The sequence below is a fragment of the Aulonocara sp. 'chitande type north' Nkhata Bay genome, linkage group LG15, assembly GCF_057382095.1.
Source record: "Aulonocara sp. 'chitande type north' Nkhata Bay isolate Kocher_YH1m ecotype deep benthic linkage group LG15, A_spYH_male_GT1.1, whole genome shotgun sequence".
In the NCBI taxonomy this organism is placed as follows: Eukaryota; Metazoa; Chordata; class Actinopteri; order Cichliformes; family Cichlidae; genus Aulonocara; species Aulonocara sp. 'chitande type north' Nkhata Bay.
The window spans coordinates 40,847,752-40,871,736 of NC_141358.1; the positions used below are offsets into that span (position 1 = coordinate 40,847,752).

Here is a 23,985-nt window from a genome sequence, read left to right on the forward strand (position 1 = left end):
TGAGAACGGTGAGCAAAGATCCCAGAACCACACGGGGGGACCTGGTGAATGACCTGCAGAGAGCTGGGACCAAAGTAACAAAGGTCACCATCAGTAACACACTACAACGGCAGGGAATCAAATCCCGCAGTGCCAGACGTGTTCCGCTGCTGAAGCCAGTGCATGTCCAGGCCCGTCTGAAGTTTGCCAGAGAGCACATGGATGATACAGCAGAGGATTGGGAGAATGTCATGTGGTCAGATGAAACCAAAGTAGAACTTTTTGGTATAAACTCAACTCGTCGTGTTTGGAGGAAGAAGAATACTGAGTTGCATCCCAAGAACACCATACCTACTGTGAAGCATGGGGGTGGAAACATCATGCTATGGGGCTGTTTTTCTGCCAAGGGGACAGGACGACTGATCCGTGTTAAGGACAGAATGAATGGGGCCATGTATCGTGAGATTTTGAGCCAAAACCTCCTTCCATCAGTGAGAACTTTGAAGATGAAACGAGGCTGGGTCTTCCAACATGACAATGATCCAAAACACACCGCCCGGGCAACAAAGGAGTGGCTCCGTAAGAAGCATTTGAAAGTCCTGGAGTGGCCTAGCCAGTCTCCAGACCTCAACCCCATAGAAAATCTGTGGTGGGAGTTGAAAGTCCGTGTTGCTCGGCGACAGCCCCAAAACATCACTGCTCTCGAGAAGATCTGTATGGAGGAATGGGCCAAAATACCAGCTACTGTGTGTGCAAACCTGGTAAAGACCTATAGTAAACGTTTGACCTCTGTTATTGCCAACAAAGGTTATGTTACAAAGTATTGAGTTGTATTTTTGTTATTGACCAAATACTTATTTTCCACCCTGATTTACCAATAAATTCTTTACAAATCCTACCATGTGAATTCATGGATTTTGTTTTCACATTCTGTCTCTCACAGTTGAAGTGTACCTCTGGTGCAAATTACTGACCTCTGTCATCATTTTAGGTGGGGGAACTTGCACAATCGGTGGCTGACTAAATACTTTTTTGCCCCACTGTATACGCACACATTCCTGTATGATGCATCTGATTACTGAAGAAAGGGGAAGAGAAGGAGGAAATAAAAAACAAAACACAAAAATGAGCGAGGGCTCATCAAACATTTTTGTCCAGGGGTCTGTAACTTCATGATCCAGGCACGTTTAACAGTCTGCAGATATCTTCTTTGCCTCATTTGTAAACTAGCTTTGAAGATTTTAAACAGCTGAATGATAAAATACTTAAAAAATAAATAAATAAAAGGCAACCTAGTGGCCAACGTAGCTGAGAAAATGTGGGAGAAATGTGATGCTTTGATCAAACTAGGAGCACAGCTCTGCAACAGAAGTCATGCTCCAGCTTGTCTTTAACTTTAACCTGCTGGTTTCTACACTGATCGAGCTGACTCATCGTTGTGGTGTGTTCATTCAAAACTAGTCTTACTCACAACTCTGCTGGAAACATGTTTGTGCACTTCAGAGAAAACTCACCCCCCACTCCCACCAGTGACATGATTACATTTAAATAAAAATAAAAAATAAAAAATAAAAAAAAAGGGACAAATAGGAAGATTAGCCTTGCTGCAACCTTTACTTCAACACTTAATAAATTAACTTTAATGTTGTACATTCCCCAACAGCACTCGACCAAACTCCTTGGCCAAATAAACATCTAAGCAGTATTATAAACATACACAATTAATCCAAGCAACCACTTCTTCTTAGTCCCAGTTCCAGCTCCGCATCTTGAGCTCCTGACTCCCGTTCAGTGGAGGAAACTCATTTGGCCTTTCTTATTGCACCTCACGGGATGTTACACGTGTAAATCTACATTCTCCAGGATTTTTTCAGTGTTTCAGCGTTGAGAAGTTTGTCTCAGACATGTGAAGTATTGTTCCCAGCATTTTCCTCCCTAAACTGTCTCATCCAGAGGCGGGGCAGCCGTCAGCTGATAAGTATGACATCATCATTTGCTGGAACTCTGTAAGGAGAGAGGGAAGGAGAGAGAGAACTCATAAAACCACCAACCTTTCATCATGACAAACTACAGCATAGGCTACTTTTCACTCGGACGTTCGATTGCGTGGTTAGCGAATGCTTCTCTTTAGAAAGCACCAATACGCATCTTACTCATAAATGATATGAACCAAATTCAAGAAAGAAAAATAGGTGGTTTCTGCTGGTATTCAAAATCAAAGCAAGCAGTGTACGATCTTAAATAATGGCAGTATCCTATTTATGGGACTCCTACATGCTTGTATACGAATGACCTTGCATGTCCCATGTTTAATCAAATGTGCTCCAGCTTTATTAAAGCGACACAGGTTGTTCAAATGCAGGGTACATGCCATTCTAAATGTAGCTACCAAGGCAACACTGTTATTCCCAAGTGTATCAATATTATGTTGGGATGATACATCCAACTTGTTACACAAGCAGACAGGAATTCTCACTTTAGGGCATAATCTTGCAACACTATCACGGTAATGTTCTTGGGATAATTCCCACACACGCATCATTAAGGCCTCGTTCTCCAATCTGTAATTTCAACTTCACGCAGGTTTGATAGCAACACGCAGCAAAGATTTGCACACTTCACTGTATCAAAGTAAACCCACCAAAGAAAGCTGTAAGTTCAAACACTTTGTTTTTAAACAAAAGATAATTTTCCTTCATTTTTATGATCTGCTGTAAGCAGAACATTTTCCAGGATTGGAATGATTGATGATGACGATGAGACCAAGTGAGCAAGGAAGTTGTATCTAATCATTTTGTTGTCAAAGGAGAAAACAAACTTTTATTGCACAAAAGGACGAGTGCACGGTGGTGAAGTGCAGACTGCATACAGGACAGAAACAACGACATTATGCTGCTAACATATTTCAGCTCTTTGCAAGCACAGACAGCACGCTAATGCTAAGCTAGCCAAGAACCCAGAGTAAAAGCTGAGTGAATGCTGACCCCAGACCAGCACAAAGACCCTGATCTTCAACAGGTAACAAACTGATGCGCAGTCACTCACTCAGGTTTTTACATTCTTAACTGGTAATTATGAGAAGTTTCATGAGGCGTGTGCCCTTCAGGACCTTTTTCAGTGCTACGAATTACTTTCTCCTGGGAGTAAATCAGTAATGTAATGCAATACTTTTCTTAAAGGTGTTCCATGTTAAATGGTAAATGGCCTGTATTTATATATCGCTTTACTAGTCCCTAAGGACCCCAAAGCGCTTTACACATCCAGTCATCCACCCACCCACACACTATGGCAGCTACATGTAGCCACAGCCGCCCTGGGGCGCACTGACAGTGTTGTTAACCCCAACACTGACCATAACAAAGAGTGTAAATCCCTCCTGCTGACCACACAGGATACAATTAATTTGCATGAATGTAATGTCTTTGATATGAGGCTTAGCAATGGTGGTGACTGTCAAAACGCAGCCAAAGACAAGACATGAATGTTTTCTGTCTGATGATGACAGAGTGCCCCAGGCTGATTAAAATGACTCCATTCACCTGTCCTGTTTGTAAGATAAACATCATGATCCACACTGACACATTCAGATTCCTCAGTACACCGGATTAAAGTGGAGGCTCTTCTCTTTATTTACCAAATGCTACGGTGAGTCATAGTATCGGAGCGCCGCTGACTGCTGCTTTCTTTTTCCTACTCATGCACGTGAAACTCCAGGTGAAGTCTGATCAGCCTGTTCTGAAACTGTAAAGTCTGAGTTGCTGATCTCAGAGTTTATGATGGGAGTCAACATTTTGAGGAATAGGGCCATAATCTTTGACAGACTGCAGCTGATACATTTAAGTCCAAATACTGTTAAGTTTACAACCTTTGTCACACATATACGTTCTATTACATTTAATTGAATTCACAAGAGTCATAATATACAAGAGATAACAAACCTGACGCTTTTGGTAAACAAGTTTTAAATCCAACCCAAGGATCACTTCCCAGCTTCCTTTCCAAACAAGGTAACAGATCCAGATGAAATTTCACCCAGTAAGACATTAAAATGTTAACTGAGAACACTGATCTAATTTTTGCTGGGACAGTAAGATAAGGATGCTTGTAAAAAATGAGATCTAGCCAGGTCAAAGGCTGCAAATGAATGCAATTATATAGTCAGTGCAAATCTACAAGAGTGCTAATAAGAAAACTGAACCAACTTTAAAAGATGGTCACCAATTTCAACAGAGGATGTACATTACACATCAGTACATAATGGCACTGTAACTGAAACTCGACTTCCTTAAACACTCAAGGCAACCAGAGCTGGAATCCCAGGAAAGCTGGGTGATAGAAAACGGCTGACAAACATCCATAAAAAATAAATAAAAATAAAATAACAAGCCCAAAACAAAACCCTCAAAGTCGGCGTGTTAACGTCTGCTGAAACAACGGCTGAAGAGCCCCGAGGGAGGAAACAGACTGTCTAAGCTCCAATGTGTCATCATAACACATACAGCAAAGGAAACTTTTCCCAGTGCCAGGACTTTCCCAACGAGTACACGACTACAGATCATTTTTACAGTGTGTACAAACATTCAAAGCTCTGGCAGGAAAAAAATAACAGTTTGGTGGCAAACGCGAAACACAGCTCTATACAAATGACTACAGTAGTTGCTTTACTGGGTAAACAACATCTCATGCACTCAGTCACAAAACAGTCTCCTGCTTTTGAAGTGGAATGATTGTGATGACGGCTACAGAAACCAATCCTGGTGTCCGTTTACAGCGAAACATTCTCCTGAACAGAAACATCAACTTCACAGTAATGTGCTGACTGTGATGGAGGAAGTGTTGCTGGGAGCAAACGGGGCACTGCGCTGCCGCTTTAAACGATAACGGGAAATAAAATGAAACATTTCTCAGGCATGTTAAACACTTCATGTTATCAGACAACCGAAAAGAGGTTAAGTAAATGATAAAGAGAGAACACAGTGTGAGGTCGTTCTAATAAAACCACGCACAACAGAGCCGCTAAACCAGTCTCTCCAATGCATTCAAAACTGCTTTCGACTCACCACTGAGCCTTTTCAGCTCATTTTGAGTCACAATGTTTACTGTGACCTGTGCATTCAAGGACATAACACAGTACAGAGGTGCTGGGAGTTTAAGGGGACGGTGGGGGCAGGGGTGTTCCTCAGTGTGGAGGCCCTCAGTTTCTCTGTAATCAGCCCATCACTGGGTGTGTCAGCATAGCTCCCACCACTAATTTCATTGCTCTCAAACCACGTAAGACGGAGCCAAACCGCAGCGTGGAGGAAACTCCGCTGCAGTCGGCTGCCTGCCGATGATGGAGATTGGCTCATGGAAATGGAATGAGAAGAAAACACCGACATACAGAGGAGTACGGTGTCCGTACAGTGGGGCAAAAAAGTATTTAGTCAGCCACCGATTGTGCAAGTTCCCCCACCTAAAATGATGACAGAGGTCAGTAATTTGCACCAGAGGTACACTTCAACTGTGAGAGACAGAATGTGAAAAAAAAATCCATGAATCCACATGGTAGGATTTGTAAAGAATTTATTGGTAAATCAGGGTGGAAAATAAGTATTTGGTCAATAACAAAAATACAACTCAATACTTTGTAACATAACCTTTGTTGGCAATAACAGAGGTCAAACGTTTACTATAGGTCTTTACCAGGTTGGCACACACAGTAGCTGGTATTTTGGCCCATTCCTCCATGCAGATCTTCTCGAGAGCAGTGATGTTTTGGGGCTGTCGCCGAGCAACACGGACTTTCAACTCCCGCCACAGATTTTCTATGGGGTTGAGGTCTGGAGACTGGCTAGGCCACTCCAGGACTTTCAAATGCTTCTTACGGAGCCACTCCTTTGTTGCCCGGGCGGTGTGTTTTGGATCATTGTCATGTTGGAAGACCCAGCCTCGTTTCATCTTCAAAGTTCTCACTGATGGAAGGAGGTTTTGGCTCAAAATCTCACGATACATGGCCCCATTCATTCTGTCCTTAACACGGATCAGTCGTCCTGTCCCCTTGGCAGAAAAACAGCCCCATAGCATGATGTTTCCACCCCCATGCTTCACAGTAGGTATGGTGTTCTTGGGATGCAACTCAGTATTCTTCTTCCTCCAAACACGACGAGTTGAGTTTATACCAAAAAGTTCTACTTTGGTTTCATCTGACCACATGACATTCTCCCAATCCTCTGCTGTATCATCCATGTGCTCTCTGGCAAACTTCAGACGGGCCTGGACATGCACTGGCTTCAGCAGCGCAACACGTCTGGCACTGCGGGATTTGATTCCCTGCCGTTGTAGTGTGTTACTGATGGTGACCTTTGTTACTTTGGTCCCAGCTCTCTGCAGGTCATTCACCAGGTCCCCCCGTGTGGTTCTGGGATCTTTGCTCACCGTTCTCATGATCATTTTGACCCCACGGGATGAGATCTTGCGTGGAGCCCCAGATGGAGGGAGATTATCAGTGGTCTTGTATGTCTTCCATTTTCTGATGATTGCTCCCACAGTTGATTTTTTCACACCAAGCTGCTTGCCTATTGTAGATTCACCCTTCCCAGTCTGGTGCAGGTCTACAATACTTTTCCTGGTGTCCTTCGAAAGCTCTTTGGTCTTGGCCATGGCGGAGTTTGGAGTCTGACTGTTTGAGGCTGTGGACAGGTGTCTTTTATACAGATGATGAGTTCAAACAGGTGCCATTCATACAGGTAACGAGTGGGGGACAGAAAAGCTTCTTACAGAAGACGTTACAGGTCTGTGAGAGCCAGAGATTTTCCTTGTTTGAGGTGACCAAATACTTATTTTCCACCCTGATTTACCAATAAATTCTTTACAAATCCTACCATGTGGATTCATGGATTTTTTTTTTTTTTCACATTCTGTCTCTCACAGTTGAAGTGTACCTCTGGTGCAAATTACTGACCTCTGTCATCATTTTAAGTGGGGGAACTTGCACAATCGGTGGCTGACTAAATACTTTTTTGCCCCACTGTATATCATGGCGACAAGGTGTAAGCGACACAAACTCTGTTTTCATTTCTGAATGTTACCGTGAATCCTGTTTATTTGTACACGGACTGAAAGGGAGAGTGAGAATGTAACGGCGTTTCCTCGACATTTCTCTGATCAACTTCACTTTTGACGCTGGTGCCAGCTCTTTTCCAAAGACTTCATGAATCTTTCCCAAGAACAAGAGATGTGTTTCACTCTTGCCAGCATGACCGTCAGCATTCATGTTAACAGTAACTAAAAGTGACAGTTGTTTTGACCATCAGTTGATTTAGATATTGATTGATGGCCAAGATTTAAGAGGTTAAGACTACATCTTCTTCTCAAGCTAAGACCTAAGTAATAAGCTAAGCCAAGTAATAGCCCTAATAGTCAACAAGCAACTATAATAAAATCTTAAATCTCACTGGCTAACAACTCTAAGCAGGTATTTAAAACACAATACCTCTTATGTTACATTGATGTTTGTAGAGAACAGGTTCCAGGTGTGGCTGAGTGTGTGAAGAGAGATTAAATATTAAACAAGCAACACTGCTGTGAACAGTCGTACCACTGGCAGTAGCAGAGTACAGAGTGTCTGACGCTGACGTCTGTCTGATCGCTCTCCTCTATGTTAGGCAGCTCTGTCGGCTCGTGGAGAAACTTCTGCAGGTCGGTCTGCGGGAACCCATTTTTCTGGTAACTCTGTTAGCAAATAGAAAAAGTCCAAAATGCATCACATTTAAAGTCAGAAGACAAAACTTTTTCCATGCTAGATTTGAGAAATGCACACCAATTTAACACATATTGTAGACTCAAGCCCACAAACAGGTACCGCAATGACTGAAACATGGATTGAGAAACATTGTGACTGGTTTCTTCACATTTTTCTTCATAATTTAAATATAAAATTTGAAATAAAGGCTTTTTATAGATGTGATATTCACTGATTGTTGTCTCCTCTCAGCAAGATGCAATTACATTATTGCCTAAGGGACAAGCAAGACAGGAAGTAAGATGTAAGAAGAGCACAAGATGCACTTAACCCCCCCTCTTTTTGTCCTCGACACTTCTCTCCGTCCATCCTGCTGCTTATTTGGTTCATAGATGCCCAGACTCCCCACTCATCTGTCAACCTCATCCAGCTCCTCTGCAGTTTCTTCAGCCCTGAACTATCTGTGATGCGCGCAAACACCTAACCTAGGATTCATGCAGGAGGCACCCAAATGCCCAAGTACCATTCTACTGAGCCCCTTTTAAATAACTAAGGTCTTCACCCTTTTTAAGAAATAACCCAGACACCCTACTGAGGAAGCTCCTTCTGGCTGCTATCAACAGCTTGTGGCCATGCGTGGGTGGAAGGCATAAAGCACCCAGTAAATTGATGCCATCTCCTCCCATAGCAGACAGCTACAGAATCCTCATTACTGCAGACGCTGCACCAATCCATCTGTCAATCTCCCGCTCATTCCCCGACTCATGAACAGGACCCCAAAGCCACCTTAACTCCTTCAACTTGAAGGAGTTGCTTCCCAACCCAGAGTGAAGACACACTACTTCACTCATATGAATGCACTCGATTTGCACCATCCTTTCTCTTTGTCACGCAGCTAGACTTAACCTGCAACACTGATGTGGCATTTGGTTGAAGAGTGGCAATCTCACACAGGGACGTCCCTTTTTTGTGGTTCTGTCAGAAGAGATGTGAACATCCCTTTTGTCTTGCTGGCAGAAAGCTCAAAGTACAGTAAGGATTGTTGTTCAGTTTTAGTCCACATTTTCCAGCCTCCTGTCAGGTCTTACAAGATCCAAGAGTTTAATTGACAAAATGCCACAGTTTTCAAATGACTCGCACTCGGTAACGTAAGTACCTTGATGGTCTCATAGGCGTCGGTTATAAGAGCGATAAAGAGCGACAGCACCATGTAGATGAACAGGGAGATGAAGGAGTACAGGTAAGCCCGACTGAAGAGCCACACCAAGGTGTTTTTGTCCTTAAGCTGGGCGAAGGTGGTGAACATGTCGTCTCCATTCAGCAGAGAGAACAGGCACTCTGCCACAAGACTCAGGCCCTCAAACTACAGAGAAAGAGGGAAATAATAGTGCAGTGAGCAGTTAACAAATCCACAGAAATCTGAGATTTCCTGGAAAACAAAACAAATGAGGAGATTGAAAGAAATTTGTTACATTACTGCAGCTTTTCTTCCTTTAAAAAAAAAAAAAAAGTTATACATTTGGTCTGTAAAAATGCCATAAAATACAATTTAGTGTTAATCACCAACTTCAAAAGAACAACATGACATTATTTTATTATTTTTCTTATAAATTGCAAGTAAAAATTCTTCACACTGAAACACTGTTTTGATCTTTTAAGTAGCTGATGTAACAAATGACAATGAGTAAGTCTTAGGTCGAAACCCAGTTTATCAAAGAAAGACGAGTCACAGATTATTACCATCAACATATTAAACAGGCAACAGAAGTGTTTAAGTAAACAGCCTGAATGCTCAGGTATAGGTCAGCTTCACTGTGTTTTGATCAGAGATTAAAGAAAACTTGGAGTTTCCAAAAGTACTTGGTTGTACTAAAAGAAACGCTGGACCTCGCAGGCTTAATAATAAGACAACGAGTTTGTCTAAAGACTGATAGGAATGACGCAATAAAGGAAAAAAGGGAGACCAATCAGAAAGCCCGACACAAAACAGAAAGAAGTCATGTTCCACAAGAATGAGATAAGATCTAAAAACAACATCACTCTCAGACACTATGGATTCAGCTGACAGCACTTGAAGACGTGTGGAACGGCAAGCCGCAGGTCATCCCCTGCTGATTTCCTTCTGTAAATAACCTGAGGATCCTGGAAACACTTACAGGTCACTACGGGGGACTCCCCGAAACATCGCAGTATAAATAGAAAAGTCTCCGTTGACTGCATCGCTGCGCAAACGTAAAGAACTGTAACACGGCTGACGTGAAACGCTGGCATAGCAGAGCTGGTTGCACAAATGGTAGTCGGGTAACAGTTTGCTTTTCATGTGGGCCTGATAAGAGTCTATTTCACTGTTAAACAGAGAAAAGTGTACTTAACAGCTAAAATGACCTGCTTGAATGCCTTCAGTGCACCAACCGTATGGATGCTTTGTTAGTTCCACAGACGGGCATTTGTAAACATGGGAGGTAGTGAAGTGACATAAAGGCAAACACAAAAATCAGCTCACAATATATTTACAGTAGTTACTCCTCTTCAGCACAAGATTATCAACAATTTAGCCAGTGAGAGGCAAGATGTGAGGCAGCTGTTCTCAGGCTTCCCCACATCTGCCTCTGCAGATTAGGAGCTCTGCCGTGTTTAGACGCCTACTTCTGCTCAGACTTCCGTAAATAATTTATCTTAACAAGCCAGAACAGCTAAACATACAGATCACTGTCTGGGGAGCTCCCAGTTAAGGTTAGAGTTTCTCAGGATTTTAAGAAGTGCTCCAAATGTTGCTCAAGTCCAGCTGTAATCTCCACAAATTCTTAAAACATGAGCCGCTCAACTTTGTTTCTCACTTGTATGTATTTGGAGGAAACTGCTTCTTGTAGCCTCTTTCAGTTTGAGATATTTGCTCTGTTTCGGGGCAGTTGGCCCAAAACTGAATGTGGCACAATTCTGTTGCTAATCATCAACCATTTGATTCATTCCTCAAATGGTTGATTCATCCACGCATATGCACACACATCAGTGTACAAATGAATGTGTTATGAATGTGGCAGCAATCACTGTACAATGTTGAAAACCTGGTCACCAATGAAGCAGCAAACAGCAGCCAGTGAAGCAAAACAAGCATTATCATGCACTGACACCTAGTGGCCGTTTTATTTAGAGAGTCTTATAAATGCACTGTGAACTCTAGTTGCTCCTGTACAGGGAAGCCAAAGGCCATGTGTACACTTTGTTCAGTTTGAAGAGCAACATGCTGAAATAGCAATTTGAAAGAAAGAGCTTGGAAAACCTGATGGAGAAGTTAAGATTTAACTTCTCCAAGTCTAATCTGACAGTCATCATAAAAAGGAAAGTATCGTACAACCACAGTTCCAAAAAAGTAAATAAAAAATAAACTGTCAAATAAACAAATCACTGATTTGCAAATCTCATAAAACTCATAAAAATCAAACTTTGAATATCTCATCTACAGGTTATCAAGAGTCTGAATCTGGGACACGATCAAAAACAATCACCTAAAACACTACTGTAAGTCCGTTTTTTAAAAGATGTGCACTTTTGGGAGTTCCTCAATTCAATATCTGTTGCGTCAGCAACATTTCGTGAGAAAGAAAAAAGAAGCCTGGACTGTTTCCCCTGCATCTCTGTCACACCCATCACAGTGATTTCCTCAAAACCAGTTAGAAAGTTACCTTCTCGTGGTACGGCCCCAGTACAATCCAGCCACAAAAAGTATAGCCGAGGTAGATCATGCCAGCACAGCAGCAGAAACGCAGGACCTTTGGAAAGGCTGCCTTCATGGTTAGGATCAGCACCTAAACTTGGAAGAAATATACTGTTTTTAAGTGAATTTTAAACCTTATGAGACAACAAATAAAGATTTATGTGAGAGTGGAGCGGACTGATACAGGTCTACACATGTGCATGATGAGAATTAAAATAAATATATCATTCTCACAGCATATTAATACAAGTTTCTCCATCACTGTTGCATTAAGCTTAATGTGATGAGCTCCTGCTTAATATTTTGCTCATTGGAAGCTCTCACATGAAACAGACTTCAAACTCTGAGATCATAAATGTAGAACATTAATGCCTTACATCAGTCGTGCCGAGCATGGACTCACATTGTATTTCTGGAAGTATCCCAGGTACCTGATCACTCCAACCCACACCAGTAATGTAGACGTCCCCAGGAAGATACTGCACACGTCATAATTTGTAAGGTTCTACAAAAGAGAGCAGAGAAAGTCCACGATTAGGGATGAAATCATAGTTCTAGAAAACTCTGTTACATAATTACACACAGTATACATAAGTTATATTACAGTAAAGCTGGTTTTGCTGTATGATTGCAGTAAATGACATAGTCTGGGTGATTATTTTATTAGGGTTCAAAGTACAAAGTGAAGCCAAGGAACGATAAACCTTAACGTGCTTTTATGCTTTAATGCATGTGCACTGAGAAGAAAACTATAAATGTAAACTGCAGGTTTCTTAAAGGACAGCTTCACTGATTTTGCAATTTCTATTTGTGTCCAACTGCTCAAAGTTATTATCAACGTCCGAATCACAATGCAAAGTGTCGTCAGTCACGTTGAAATTTGGTTTGGAATTTAAAGTTTGATTAAAGGTCCAAACTGTCCTTTATACGTCTAACAATGTAATTATAAGATATTAAAACCGAACTGGTGAATTAATGCTGCAATCAGACAACTTAACCTCCGCTGAAAAGTTATTGTAGCAAATAATAGTAGAGCTTCACCTACAGTGATAAATTATACAAAAGAAGTAAAGTTGGGCATAAATGAGTCTAACTCTTTAAAACTTAAAACACATCGGTGGATATAAATAAAACATTAAAATAATGAAATATGATAAAAATTTGCCTACACACTAGAGATGGCACGATACCACTTTTTTATGTCCGATATGAATCTGATATAGTGTTTTTTAATCAATAAAACAGTTTTTTAAATGTCTTGCTGCATTTTGTATAAGTTCATACTCACGTTTAAAAAACAAAAAAAAACAAAAAACAAACAAATACAAAAAAAATAAAAATAAATACTTCATAGTTCAGCAAAACTGATCAATCTAATAAACTTAAATCCTCTAGCCTCCCTATTCTGGTATTTTAAAGAGTACTTAGTAGAAATATTAAACAACCTAACTAATAGGGTTGCCAACTCCCAGCAACAACAAAGGGAACCACTTTCCACCTCGTGATGCTTAATTGACGTAATCAACCTTAATCGAATGCACCGGTAAAATAAAATGCACAGAAATCAATGATTTTTCTACAATAATTAAATAGATTCAACATCTTTCTTCAACAGAACTGCAGACTGCACAAATGGTTCCCAAAGGAAAAAGTACTATAGCTTACTAGGGTATATTAGACTTAACAGTTACTATATACAGTAATGGACTTCTATACATTTTATATCAGGTAAAAACTTTGGGTGTAAGATTCAGATAATTATTTATTAAAAGCTCGACATTTTAAATGAGAATAAGAAAGAAAAGTATGTCTTTGTGCCCCCTTTTCCCTGTTAATGCCCTATCGGCCCCCCTGGCTAAACTTTGCTAGATCCGCCCCTGCACAGTTACCAGCGTCAGCTGTAGAAAAAGATCCTGGTGTAGAAAGTAATATTAAATAAATTCTGACAACAGCTTATTATACAAAACCTTTTCTACATAAAGATATACATTTTCAAATCTTCTGCAATTATTTGACACCTTTTAAATGACAACTGAATGGGGGGGGGGGGGGGGGGTTATGGTTAAACGCCATTGCAAGAAAGAAAGGGATTATTCATTTTACCTTTGCTTGTATCTCCATCTTCAGAATCGATCCAATTATGGCGAAGAGGTCGCTGACGATGACCAGCAAGTACCAGCCGTTCAGAAACTCCCTCTGGTCGTCCTCGCACACTTTCCGATTAAAGTTTTCATGGAAGAATCTGGAGAACCTCTTCAAAATAAAACAATGGAAATTCAGTCAATTTAACACACACACACACACACACACACACACACACACACACACACACACACACACACACACACACACACACACACACACACACACACACACACACACACACACACACACACACACACACACACACACACACACACACACCTTTATCCACGATGTTTAAGTTAATTTCAAAAAGAAAAAAAAAAAAAAAGCAAAAAGGTAGCTGCTTGCATGGTGTTGCTGACCTGCAGTAACCTGACGGCCAGTATGATGGAGCGAGTGCACAGCACGGCTGATGTGAGGCACATCAGAATGACAAAGGCATCAAATACCAGCAGATAGTGTGTGTTCTTCTGAGCTGAAATACACACACACACAAAAAGCACAAGTGTGGGTGTGAGAGGGTTTATCACTCAACTCCCTCACACTCACAGTTCTGACACTGATAACACAAGTCTGAATGCAAACGCCTCAGTTACAGGAAACTGCCCAGTCCTGGTACAAGTTTGGAGACAAATCCTTCCACACACTTTAACAACGTGGTGAACAAGCTGCTGCAACACAAAATAAACTGGACAGACACATTGGTCCACAAGAGTTTATTTTTATTTAGTCTGATTCTTTAAAACTTGACAACATTTTGATATTTTTACAAATATTCCAAACATGCATTTGCAGGCTGACCTGTTGTTTTACTCAAATGTGAAAAACAGTTTTCAACGCCATAACCTGTCTCATTCCTCCCTCATTTGTTACCATTAATTAATTTTTCGGTTAGAGAAGTTCACCTTACCCGTCCCCGATATCTTCCAGTCTCGGCACGCGCTGCTTTCAGCGTCTATGTCCAGGAATAGTTTCACCTTTCCACTGTGACACTGGTTATCGAACGTTATCTATCAAATCAAAGGGATCCAGGTGTTTATATGTGCTTCAATCCAGCTGTGTTTGCTGCTTTTACATGGCGTTAATAAAGCCAAGAAACTTATACCGTAACAAAGAAGGAGTAGCAGTCGGGTAACTCTCGCGAACGCACCGTCTGGAGGTTGATTCCCTTCAACTGGAAGGTTATTTTGATGTCGACAAGTCTGAAAAAGCGGCGAAATGTTTGATTTAAAAAGGGGATGTCAGCATGTAATGTAAATAATTTAAACAGCATACCTGTAAAAATCCAGATTAAAAAAGGATGAATTCTCTGCTCTCCACAGGTTTGCAGTATTTGGATTGTGTGACATACAAACTGAAAAAACCCATCACATATATGAGGTGTGTAAAAAACACAGACACAGCTTTTGTTTCCCCCTCAAAATTTGTTCTTATACTCCAATTTGGAATTTCATGACCTGTTTAAATTACCAGTAAATCCCATAATGGTTCTAAAATGTCTGAAATATATAAGAAATGGTATTTTTAAACATGAATCTTTTGTCCCGTTTCTAATGAAAACTCTCATCACACATTTACATTACAGGTATTCAGGTTTGTCATTAAATATTAAAACTACAGGAGCCCAAAGGGGAAATTTTAACAACACTGAGCTTAATTATCTAAATGGCAAATCTGACACCAACTTCGCCGCGTATAACAGCAAACTGACATGCAAATTTTCCCTCTCACCCGTCTCCAGCTGAGCATCGATGTCATAGATCTCATCTGAAGGCTCCACGCTGCCCCTCCTATAGTACTCTTTACATATGGTGAGGGGCAGCAACTTGCCATTTTCATCCTCTGCGTAACTGATCGGGCCCACGGAGAGCTGGCCCAGCTGACTGTACTGTACACAACAGGAAATTTTAGGAAAATAAAAAACAAACAAAAAAAACAGAAAACACTCCAGGGTGACGAGACAATAAAGAAGCTGAAAACTGGAATATCGCAGTGAAACACGATAAAACAAGAAATTCAAAAAATAAAGCAGTTCCAACTCATGCGATGCTTAAATTACACCAGATATGTTTATATGAGCATTAGATTGGAGTTCCTGATTCTATAATAAAACTCAACACTACATACACTTCATAATGCTACAGTAAAAAAGTCACTGTTACTTGCCTGATCCATGACATAAAACAGACTTTCATAGACGTCGTGCTTTGTGTAGACGGCAACGCTGTAGTCGTCCTCATCGACCCCGCTGTAGCCTTTTAAGAAAAGGTGTTTGAGCGCCATGGTGTTCTCTTCCTTATAGGAAACCACCAGCTGGTTGTTGAGGCCGAACAGGACGAGCTGTGGGGAAAACAAGAAAGGAGAGTTGAACATATACGCGTCTTATTCCTTTTGAGGTGGAAAACACATGTTATGGTAGCTTTACATCTCTGACATACCTCTCAGTCAGTTGGGCCTTTTAAAAAGGAGATTACCCAAAACTGTAGTTGTTATGGACATGGAGTATTGTGCAATCTCCCACAGCTACACATTTACAAGTAGTTTTAAAGTGTTACGTGAAATACTGATGAGGTGCTTTGAAGACGTTTGTGTTGTTTTAGGGCCATGTGCTTCCGAAACAATACAAATTTAGCAGCAAAATAAAGACAAACACAAATATTCCTTTATTCTCCCATTTTAAGCAGGACCCTCAGTGTAAGCATGTATATACACACTGCTCTTGGCTGCATGCCTTCGATTACATATTGCAGTTCCAGGAAGCCCCTTCTGAGTGCTGCCTCTTTCCTGGTCTTTCCCAACATACAATAAACCCCAGTGCACATACTTGTGTGGTGACCATGATGATTTTCAGGATCTGGACTCCCATTTTCCAGGGAATGTGTCTTCGGGCTCTGTACTTCTCACAGGGGCTCATGAAATAATACCTCAGGTCATCTCTGAGGTTCTCCTCTTTCATAATGTCGTGAGTTATGACAGAGCTGTAAGACAACAACCATCATGCAGATGACAGAAACAGATCGCAGTGCTGTGGGCTACACGGTTAAAACTCGTGGAAATGAACAGATGGTGAGAGGAGTTTCTCCACGAAGGAAGAAGAAAGCAGCCAGAAGGCTGAAAATGCAGAAGTGAAAGTTAAAAAGAAAGACAGTTATTTTATCAGCTCTTGTTGTTGCGGTGTACCAGACTGGTAATCAATCACACGGAGAGATCCGTGTACGAAGTTCAAGGTTAGCTCAGTAAATGTACTTTCACCATTTCCCCCAATTGTTTGTCAACTATAAACAACACAAATCCAAGTCTCCAAGTTACAAAGTGCAACGTTAAATCCAACCCTGATCACGTCATAAAACTTCCTGATGACTTTCGCGGTTGTTTTTAACGTTGTTACATTTTAACATGCGGCATTTCAGAATGATGAGGTAACAAAACTATATTTGAACGCAACTTATTTAAACATAAAAAGCTTACCTGACCGAATTGCTTCTATCCAGATAGCGAGAAAATAACTCCATTTTTGCAAAGCAAGGTGGGGAAAAAGCCAAATGACTGAAGGGAGATTATTAAACGTAAGCCGGACAGCTCCGGCAGAGAGTCAGAGACAACTCTGCTCTGCTGCGCGTGTGCCCCGCGAGACCACGACGCTTTCAGTCAGCCAATCAGGAAATGGGTTTGAGGCGGCACAGGTGCGCAATCTACGAGTGAACGAGTGCTCACGGAAAGGCCCGAAACATAATGTGGTTAAGAAACTAGATTTAAATAGAAAAAACAAAATAATAATGAAACGTTGCTGTGTGTGTGAAAATCAGTGCGTCAGTGTAAAACCTTTGAACTGATTAAAACCTGGAGCAGTTACTGATATAGGAACAAACTCCACAGAAGACATAAGGTACTTCTATATTTCACAGGCAAGAGTCTGTAGGTCACGTCATCACACATGATACTATAAAGCAGGGATGTCAAACTCATTTTACATTGGACGCAACATACAATTCACCAATCAAACTGCCCTTTCAGTCAATGAAATGAAGTTTAACTACACATTTAACCACTGAGATGTTTCAATGGTACATCTCAGGTTTTCCTCATGATACAGAAACGGTGCTGTAGTACATGAAATAAATATTTCAGCGTGATTCTTTGGGCTCAAAATAGAAGAAATGTGTGAAATTACTGAAAAAACCCTGATAGCTCAGTGCCCAGATGTTCCTGTAATTAAACATGAAAAAGTTGGTTAATTCAGACAAGATGCCATTTTTGTTTCTATGATCAATAGTGAAAAAACAGGGTACTTTGTAATTTAATTGAATTAACTGATATAGTATTAATAGCCACGGGGGAAGTCTTTATCAGAAGGAGAAGCTATAAAACCTAAATTAACAAATATTTTAAACTCCAAATTTTTATGCCATCCTTCACATTTTCCCAAAGCCATCTAGTGGCCGGAACAGTGTCTTTGCCAGGCCTTATGTTTGACATCCAAGTCTCACAGATACATGCAGCATATCCTAAGAGGTCGGAGGAAGACGGGTCCTATGTTAAACAGAAACCAGCACATTCCTGATACGATCTACTGCTGCTTGGCATCCACCTAAGATGACAGCTACAGTGTGTTAAATGTGAAACGCAGGGACCGTGTTTAATTTCTGTTCCAAAACCTCACGTTGGACAAAGAAACATGACGGATGTGACAAAACTTTATTTGTCCACTGATGAACACAGAGCAACAAAGTCAACTTCCTGATATCAAATATGACTTCCACAGATCAGAGCTGGAACGCCTGTGAGCTCCTGAAGCTGCTTGCATCCAGCAGACAGGAGGGAAAACTGTAAATCATCGTCCTCAAATGACAAAAATGAAATGATGACGCGGAGATACAGTCGATGACATGCACTGGATTTCAGCCACTTCATTGCTTTTTATACTGAGCGAGCTCCATCAAGCTCACTATGGTTAAAATCCACTGTTCTTGCACAGATGTCTATGTTGTGGTAGCAACAGAAATCCAGCATATATAAAGCAGAAAGTCAAGTCAAGTCATCTTTATTCATATAGCACATTTAAAAGACATCAAGTGTCGGCCAAAGTGCTGAACAGAGGAATATGATAAAAAGAATTAAAACAGATAAGATGAAAACAGAAACATTGTGACATCCATACATTTTTGTAAAAAAAATAAAAATAAAATAAAATAAAATGATAATAATAATAATATGTACACATTCACACACAAGTACACATATGTGAACATAAAATACATGTATACGTGTCTACACATGCAAACATCATCCAACGAGATAAAAGATCAGACAAGCTGAAACAGAATAAAGGTGGGAGATCTGAAAGCCTTGGAACATAGGGAGGTCTTCAGATTCGATTTGAAGACTTCCAAGGATGAAGAGGATTTTATAAAAGAGGGAAGACTGTTCCAGAGTCTCGGCAATGGAAAAAGCCCTGTCACCTGTAGATTTGAACTGGGAGCGTGAAACTAATAAAGGCATCTGACTGGAGGAGCACAGAGTTCGAGTGGGTAGGTGCAAGCTAAGAAACAAACAGTAATGATAATGTAGAGCCAATAATGCATTACAAAAACTAAGACGAGATCAGCAGGTATCAAAACAAACAAAAACAAAGAAAAAAACCCCAAAAGACAAAAATATCAATAAAAAGTTTTCATTAAACATTAAGATACCAATTTATGTTGCACATGAATATTTAACTTCATCTCAGCAGAAGCATTAAATAATAAGGACATTAGTCTCCACCAAAACCCACTATTGTGTGTCTAATTTGATATTTAAGCTGATTGGATGAATCTAAACAAAAATTATTTTAAAAAGTGTGTGTGTGTGTGTGTGGGGGGGGGGGGGGGGGGGGGGTGTCACCTGATCGACACTCTGCGCTTCTGGGAGCTCAGGTCTGGGTAGCGCAGCATCTCTGGTGGTCTGTTCAGCTCTGGTGATCTGTTCAGCTCTGGTGGTGGTGGGTCCCTTTGTGGGCGGCGTAAAAGTGCCATGATGCCATTCTGGAAGGCTGCTTGCACACTTGCATACACAATCACCTGAAGAAGATATACATAAAAAAAGGCCTTAGAGCTTGAAGGTCCTGTGCAGCATCTTTTCTGCGCTCTTCTGGACAGAGACCTGTTCTATTAATCTTATCCATCTATAGAAAGCTCTATAATGTGAATAAGGTGACAGGTTTTACCACAGTAGCAGGCATGGTAGTGAGCAGGACTGGGATCTGCAGGGTAACTGGAAGATCTTTGAGGAGCACTCGAAGAAATTCACTGAATCCCTGACCGAAGTACTTCAGTGGCTCTGTGATGAAGGTTGTGATGGTAAATAAGATTGCCTAAACAGAGAAGCATGTCTAGGTTATAAAACTGTACATACATATAGAAAGTCCAAACTCATACAAAGGAACACAGTTTAGGAAGACTTTGCATGGAAAAACGTATAGCAGTTAGAAAAAGGTAGAAAAGTGGCAAATGTATGTGTCAGCTTAATAGAAAGCAAAGCAATGAGGTTTCAGCCATATCGGATGTGATTTAAACATTGGTTTGTAGGGAAGAATGGTTATTCACCAACTGGTCGCTGGGTGAAATCGGTGCAAAGAAGGCGCTGTACCACAGACCTCCTTGTGACAACTTTGGTTTTCAGCCGGTTGCCACAGTGGCTGTAAGTTTTCACATCTGTCTGTAAATACTTGCTAACTAATAGCCGAGAAGTTGCACAACTTGAAAAAGTGATGGTTTGCCTTCAGAGTAAAAGTTGTGCTTCAGTGCTGCAGTTAAGATGTTTCAAAAGGCACAACTTTTACTTTTTATCTCACAACTAGTGGTTGTTGCATGGTCGTGAGCAAGTCTCCAGGTCTGTGTGGCAACTGATTCACAAACTCCTACACTATCAGCATGTTTGTCACATGTCCAGAATGGTAGACAAATTTAAATTATGTGTTTAGTAGTGATGTGTCTGCAAGACCTCAATAACTTGAACAGAGTGACTTACCTTGATTGGTGATACCAACAAAAGAGGGTCAACTATGAGAACTTCATAGTATCTCTTACAGGGGTCATCTTGAAGAGTCCAGGTGCTTCTAAACCACTCTGCAGGAAATCAAATACAGGCCTAAGCTTAGGCAGACGTTATGCGCTAAATATGATTAATATATCCAAAACAGCAGTGCTGGAGTCTAAAACTATTAAAACAGCTGAGACTTCAGATTTTGCACAATGACTGCAGAGGGACTTAAATTCCTCTCCATCTCATGGCTGTGCAGTGAAATGTATTTCAAAATGATATTTAATACGCTCTAAAAATAAAAATAAAAAGAAGTTTTTTTCTCAGCCGGTTAATATTTTAGATATAGGAGGTTTTCACAGAATACCAATGCTATGTCTGTTCAACACTGGCAGTGGCATACCTTTCAAACTGTCAATCCAATCCATTTTCTCCACTCCAGTGCATTTTGCATTGAAATTCTCCATCTTCAATATATTACTTTGATGCTCAGCAAAGGCAAGCTGAACAAAATATACATATTTATTAAAAACATCTTATTTTACAGTCAAAACACTGAATTGCAGTTGAACTGAAACCCCTGAAAACTGCAGGGGCTCCTATTTACCTTGTACAGGTAAAACCAGTTCCAGATAACACTGACGAATAAGCAGACAGCAAACAGTTGTTGGAACAGCACAAACCAGGAGATCTTTGTCCACCGTTGGAGCATGATAATGACTAGTATAACCAGGATAAATAACACGATCTGGAGAACGGAGCAGAGAACAGTTTAAGTGGTTACAGAAAATAGAAACCATTAAAACACAGCAGACACATTAAGAAAAGTCAAAACAGAAGGGGGTCAAAGGTAAAAGCTACATTTGGTTTAAAAAAAAAAAAAAAGACATGTTTTTATATCTGCACTGACAACTTCTCACGAAACCATACTGAGTGTACATGAAATCAACAGACAGCTCTCCTTCTTGTTCATGGAGACAACACTAGACAAGAGATTTGGGGGGAGTTGGCCTCAAACCAGAGAAAGTGGAGTCACAGTAGTAAAGACTGAGATTACTTTCAATAATGTATGCAGCTCCACCCCAAAGGTGTCTTCAAATGGCCACTTCCAGGCCCCATAATCATGCGGTTTAACGTCCACAAGTATCTGACTGATGGCTTTGTCCAGGGCGCCTGGTCTACAGCTGTCTTCACTCTCCAGATGTGCCTGGATCTCCTCCATGGCTTGTTTGGACATTTTGAGTTTGGCATCATAAAAGACATCTGTGGAGTCACTGGGCTGGAGAGAAATGGGAGAAGTGTCTTAAATTGCACATTTTTTTCCACCACACTTGTAAAATTATTAAACGAGAGAGTAAATATGATAGCACAATATGCTCGACTGAAATCTCATAATTCAACATAAAACATGAGATGACCACCTACCACACCAGCTCTTTGTATTGCCTTCAACAGTCTGCTAAGAAATCTCTTGAACACTGGGCTGCATGTTGGCTGCTGTGAGATGCGCTCGATCGTCTTCTTATGATCTTCAATCTGAATGAAGGCAAGGCAGAATATCTGAAGTGCCTGTCCTGAATAAGTTCCTATTTCCCAGTCAAAGCTTCTGGGATTATGGGAAAGACCCCAGGTTCTCTTCTAAGACTGGTTGGTGGTGTAAGGATCTGAATGATATCTTCTCGATACACTTTGAGCCCGGTAATAACACTTCACCATCATTTAAACATCTCAGCCTAGTCTTGTTGCTAACCACTGTCTGCCCACAGTTGATGTTATAGCACAGCATTTCCAAACCACTGTGCAGCCCCACAGAAGTATGCCATGAGAAATCATCAGGTGTGCCATGGAAGATTATCCAATTTCACCAGATGGGTAAGGGAGGAGCATGTAGTAATAGGCAGAAAATTTCCATTCTCTTCCACTAGAGGGCAGTGCAACATCTTGCACAAATTAAGAGGGTTGCCAACCGCCAGTAAAACAGAAGAAGGGCCGCAGGTAATAGCGATGGATAAATATCTGAAAATAAAAAAAGTAGTGAATCTGACCTGAGTCCTGGAGAAGACTCAGATGAAGGCCCTGAAGGCATGAGCAGTGGTCAGAAAAAAACAAAAGGAGAGCTCAAGATAATACAATGAAACTCATCTTGCCATTGGATTCACCGGGGAACCAACCAAGCCAATTCCACTATGCCTGCTGCTGAAAAACTGTCAAACAGTGCCAAGGTTCCAAGTAAACGTAAATGCCATTTCTAGACAAAACACCCAAGACTTCAAAACAAGATCACAGACTATTTTCCCTTTCTGGCAAACAAAGTTATTTCAGCTCTGCTTCCTTCCTCCACAACCCATCTATGGGTTTTATAAACATGATTGCTATCAAGACAAGAAAAAACCAAAACACAGACTCAGGACTGTCGAGGAAGATCTTCGTGTGTCTTCCTTCAACTCCTGCAAGAATATCAGCTTTGTGTTCAACTAAACAGGCACAGGTTTCACACTATGTAACTTAAGAGTAGATTTTAAATATATCTTGTAAGAAATGAACTTTTGTGACATTTTTATTTGGTGTTGTGATTTTTCTATGTGACGTGGCACTAAAGGGTTGGGAAACACTGTTCTAACAGACTACAGCTCAAAACATGTAAAACCGGTTTGTTGTACATGACATTGAGTTCACCTTATTTAAATGGCCTTTTTAGACACGGTTGACGTTCATGTTTTGTGTACCAGTTAGAACAAAGCGATAAGCCTGGAGGCGTATAATTAGACAATTTGAAGATAGTTTTTCCTATTTAAAACCTCTAAACACCAACCTGTCCCTCTAACTCCTCCACTTGTTTGTTGCAGGGCGATGGCTCAGTCTGGCTGGAGTCCTGATTGTACTCTTGTCTTTCAGTGCCCAGATTGTCACAGCTTGCTGGCTGCGTTGCAAACACACATACAAACTAAGTGTCTGAGCTGGACAACACAACATCTTCACAATACTCAGAGTAAAAATCTCCCAACCTCAGTAGGCTTTCTCATCCTTTTGGTCGTAGCATCATACATGGTCATGTCGTAAGGGTCGACCCACTTGCTTTCCTCCTCCTGGCCCACGGCAGTGAGCAACAGGTTGCACAACAAAGCAATGAGGAGCATCCTGGCTGGGAGAAGACAGACTCTTATCCAGTGTTAATTCCTTTACAGTGAAAACAAGCATAGGTGGACACCTATAGCTAGCACTGTTAGCTAAGTTTAAGGCTCAACTACAGAGCAGCTTCGGCCTCACTGACTCACACATGGCCTTAAAGGTAGTATAACAGGGTGAGGCGGGAACAAAACAAAACAGCCTAACAGACGTGACCATAAAAGGAATCGCTTTACTGTACAACCACGTGATGCAGTGTGTGAATGTGTGGATTACTGAA

The 23,985-nt window shown here is 41.0% G+C and overlaps 2 protein-coding genes across 2 annotated transcripts; both read right to left on the reverse strand.

The window, feature by feature from the left end:
* Positions 1–1,574: 1,574 nt before the first annotated feature.
* Positions 1,575–17,194, reverse strand: mcoln2 (mucolipin TRP cation channel 2). Its single transcript, XM_086263449.1, has 14 exons — positions 17,028–17,194; positions 16,384–16,537; positions 15,726–15,899; positions 15,291–15,447; positions 14,835–14,913; positions 14,665–14,761; positions 14,470–14,569; positions 13,922–14,034; positions 13,518–13,667; positions 11,818–11,919; positions 11,383–11,505; positions 8,856–9,062; positions 7,556–7,689; positions 1,575–1,983 (listed from the first exon to the last, which is right to left on the reverse strand). Coding segments are annotated over exons 1-14 (1,635 nt in total). The 5' UTR covers positions 17,072–17,194; the 3' UTR covers positions 1,575–1,982.
* A 1,073-nt stretch (positions 17,195–18,267) lies between these two features.
* Positions 18,268–23,840, reverse strand: LOC147313699 (chloride channel CLIC-like protein 1). The gene is made up of 9 exons (XM_086263450.1): positions 23,585–23,840; positions 23,392–23,499; positions 22,005–22,115; positions 21,637–21,858; positions 21,187–21,327; positions 20,983–21,082; positions 20,568–20,665; positions 19,765–19,911; positions 18,268–19,618 (listed from the first exon to the last, which is right to left on the reverse strand). Exons 1-9 carry the CDS (start codon positions 23,714–23,716, stop codon positions 19,439–19,441), a joined length of 1,239 nt encoding a protein of 412 aa, XP_086119576.1. The 5' UTR covers positions 23,717–23,840; the 3' UTR covers positions 18,268–19,438.
* Positions 23,841–23,985: the final 145 nt, after the last annotated feature.

Excerpts from the sequence above, each read along its gene's own strand:
- mcoln2 (XM_086263449.1), bottom strand. The coding sequence starts at position 17,071 with ATGGAGTTATTTTCTCGCTATCTGGATAGAAGCAATTCGGTCAG. Across the intron at positions 16,538-17,027 it reads GATAGAAGCAATTCGGTCAG|CTCTGTCATAACTCACGACA; the intron begins GTAAGCTTTTTA and ends GTTGTCTTACAG. Across the intron at positions 14,762-14,834 it reads TTTAATCTGGATTTTTACAG|ACTTGTCGACATCAAAATAA; the intron begins GTATGCTGTTTA and ends CCGCTTTTTCAG.
- LOC147313699 (XM_086263450.1), bottom strand. The coding sequence starts at position 23,716 with ATGCTCCTCATTGCTTTGTTGTGCAACCTGTTGCTCACTGCCGTGGGC. Across the intron at positions 23,500-23,584 it reads GGATGAGAAAGCCTACTGAG|CCAGCAAGCTGTGACAATCT; the intron begins GTTGGGAGATTT and ends TTTGCAACGCAG. Across the intron at positions 21,328-21,636 it reads AGCTGCATACATTATTGAAA|ATCGTGTTATTTATCCTGGT; the intron begins GTAATCTCAGTC and ends TCCGTTCTCCAG.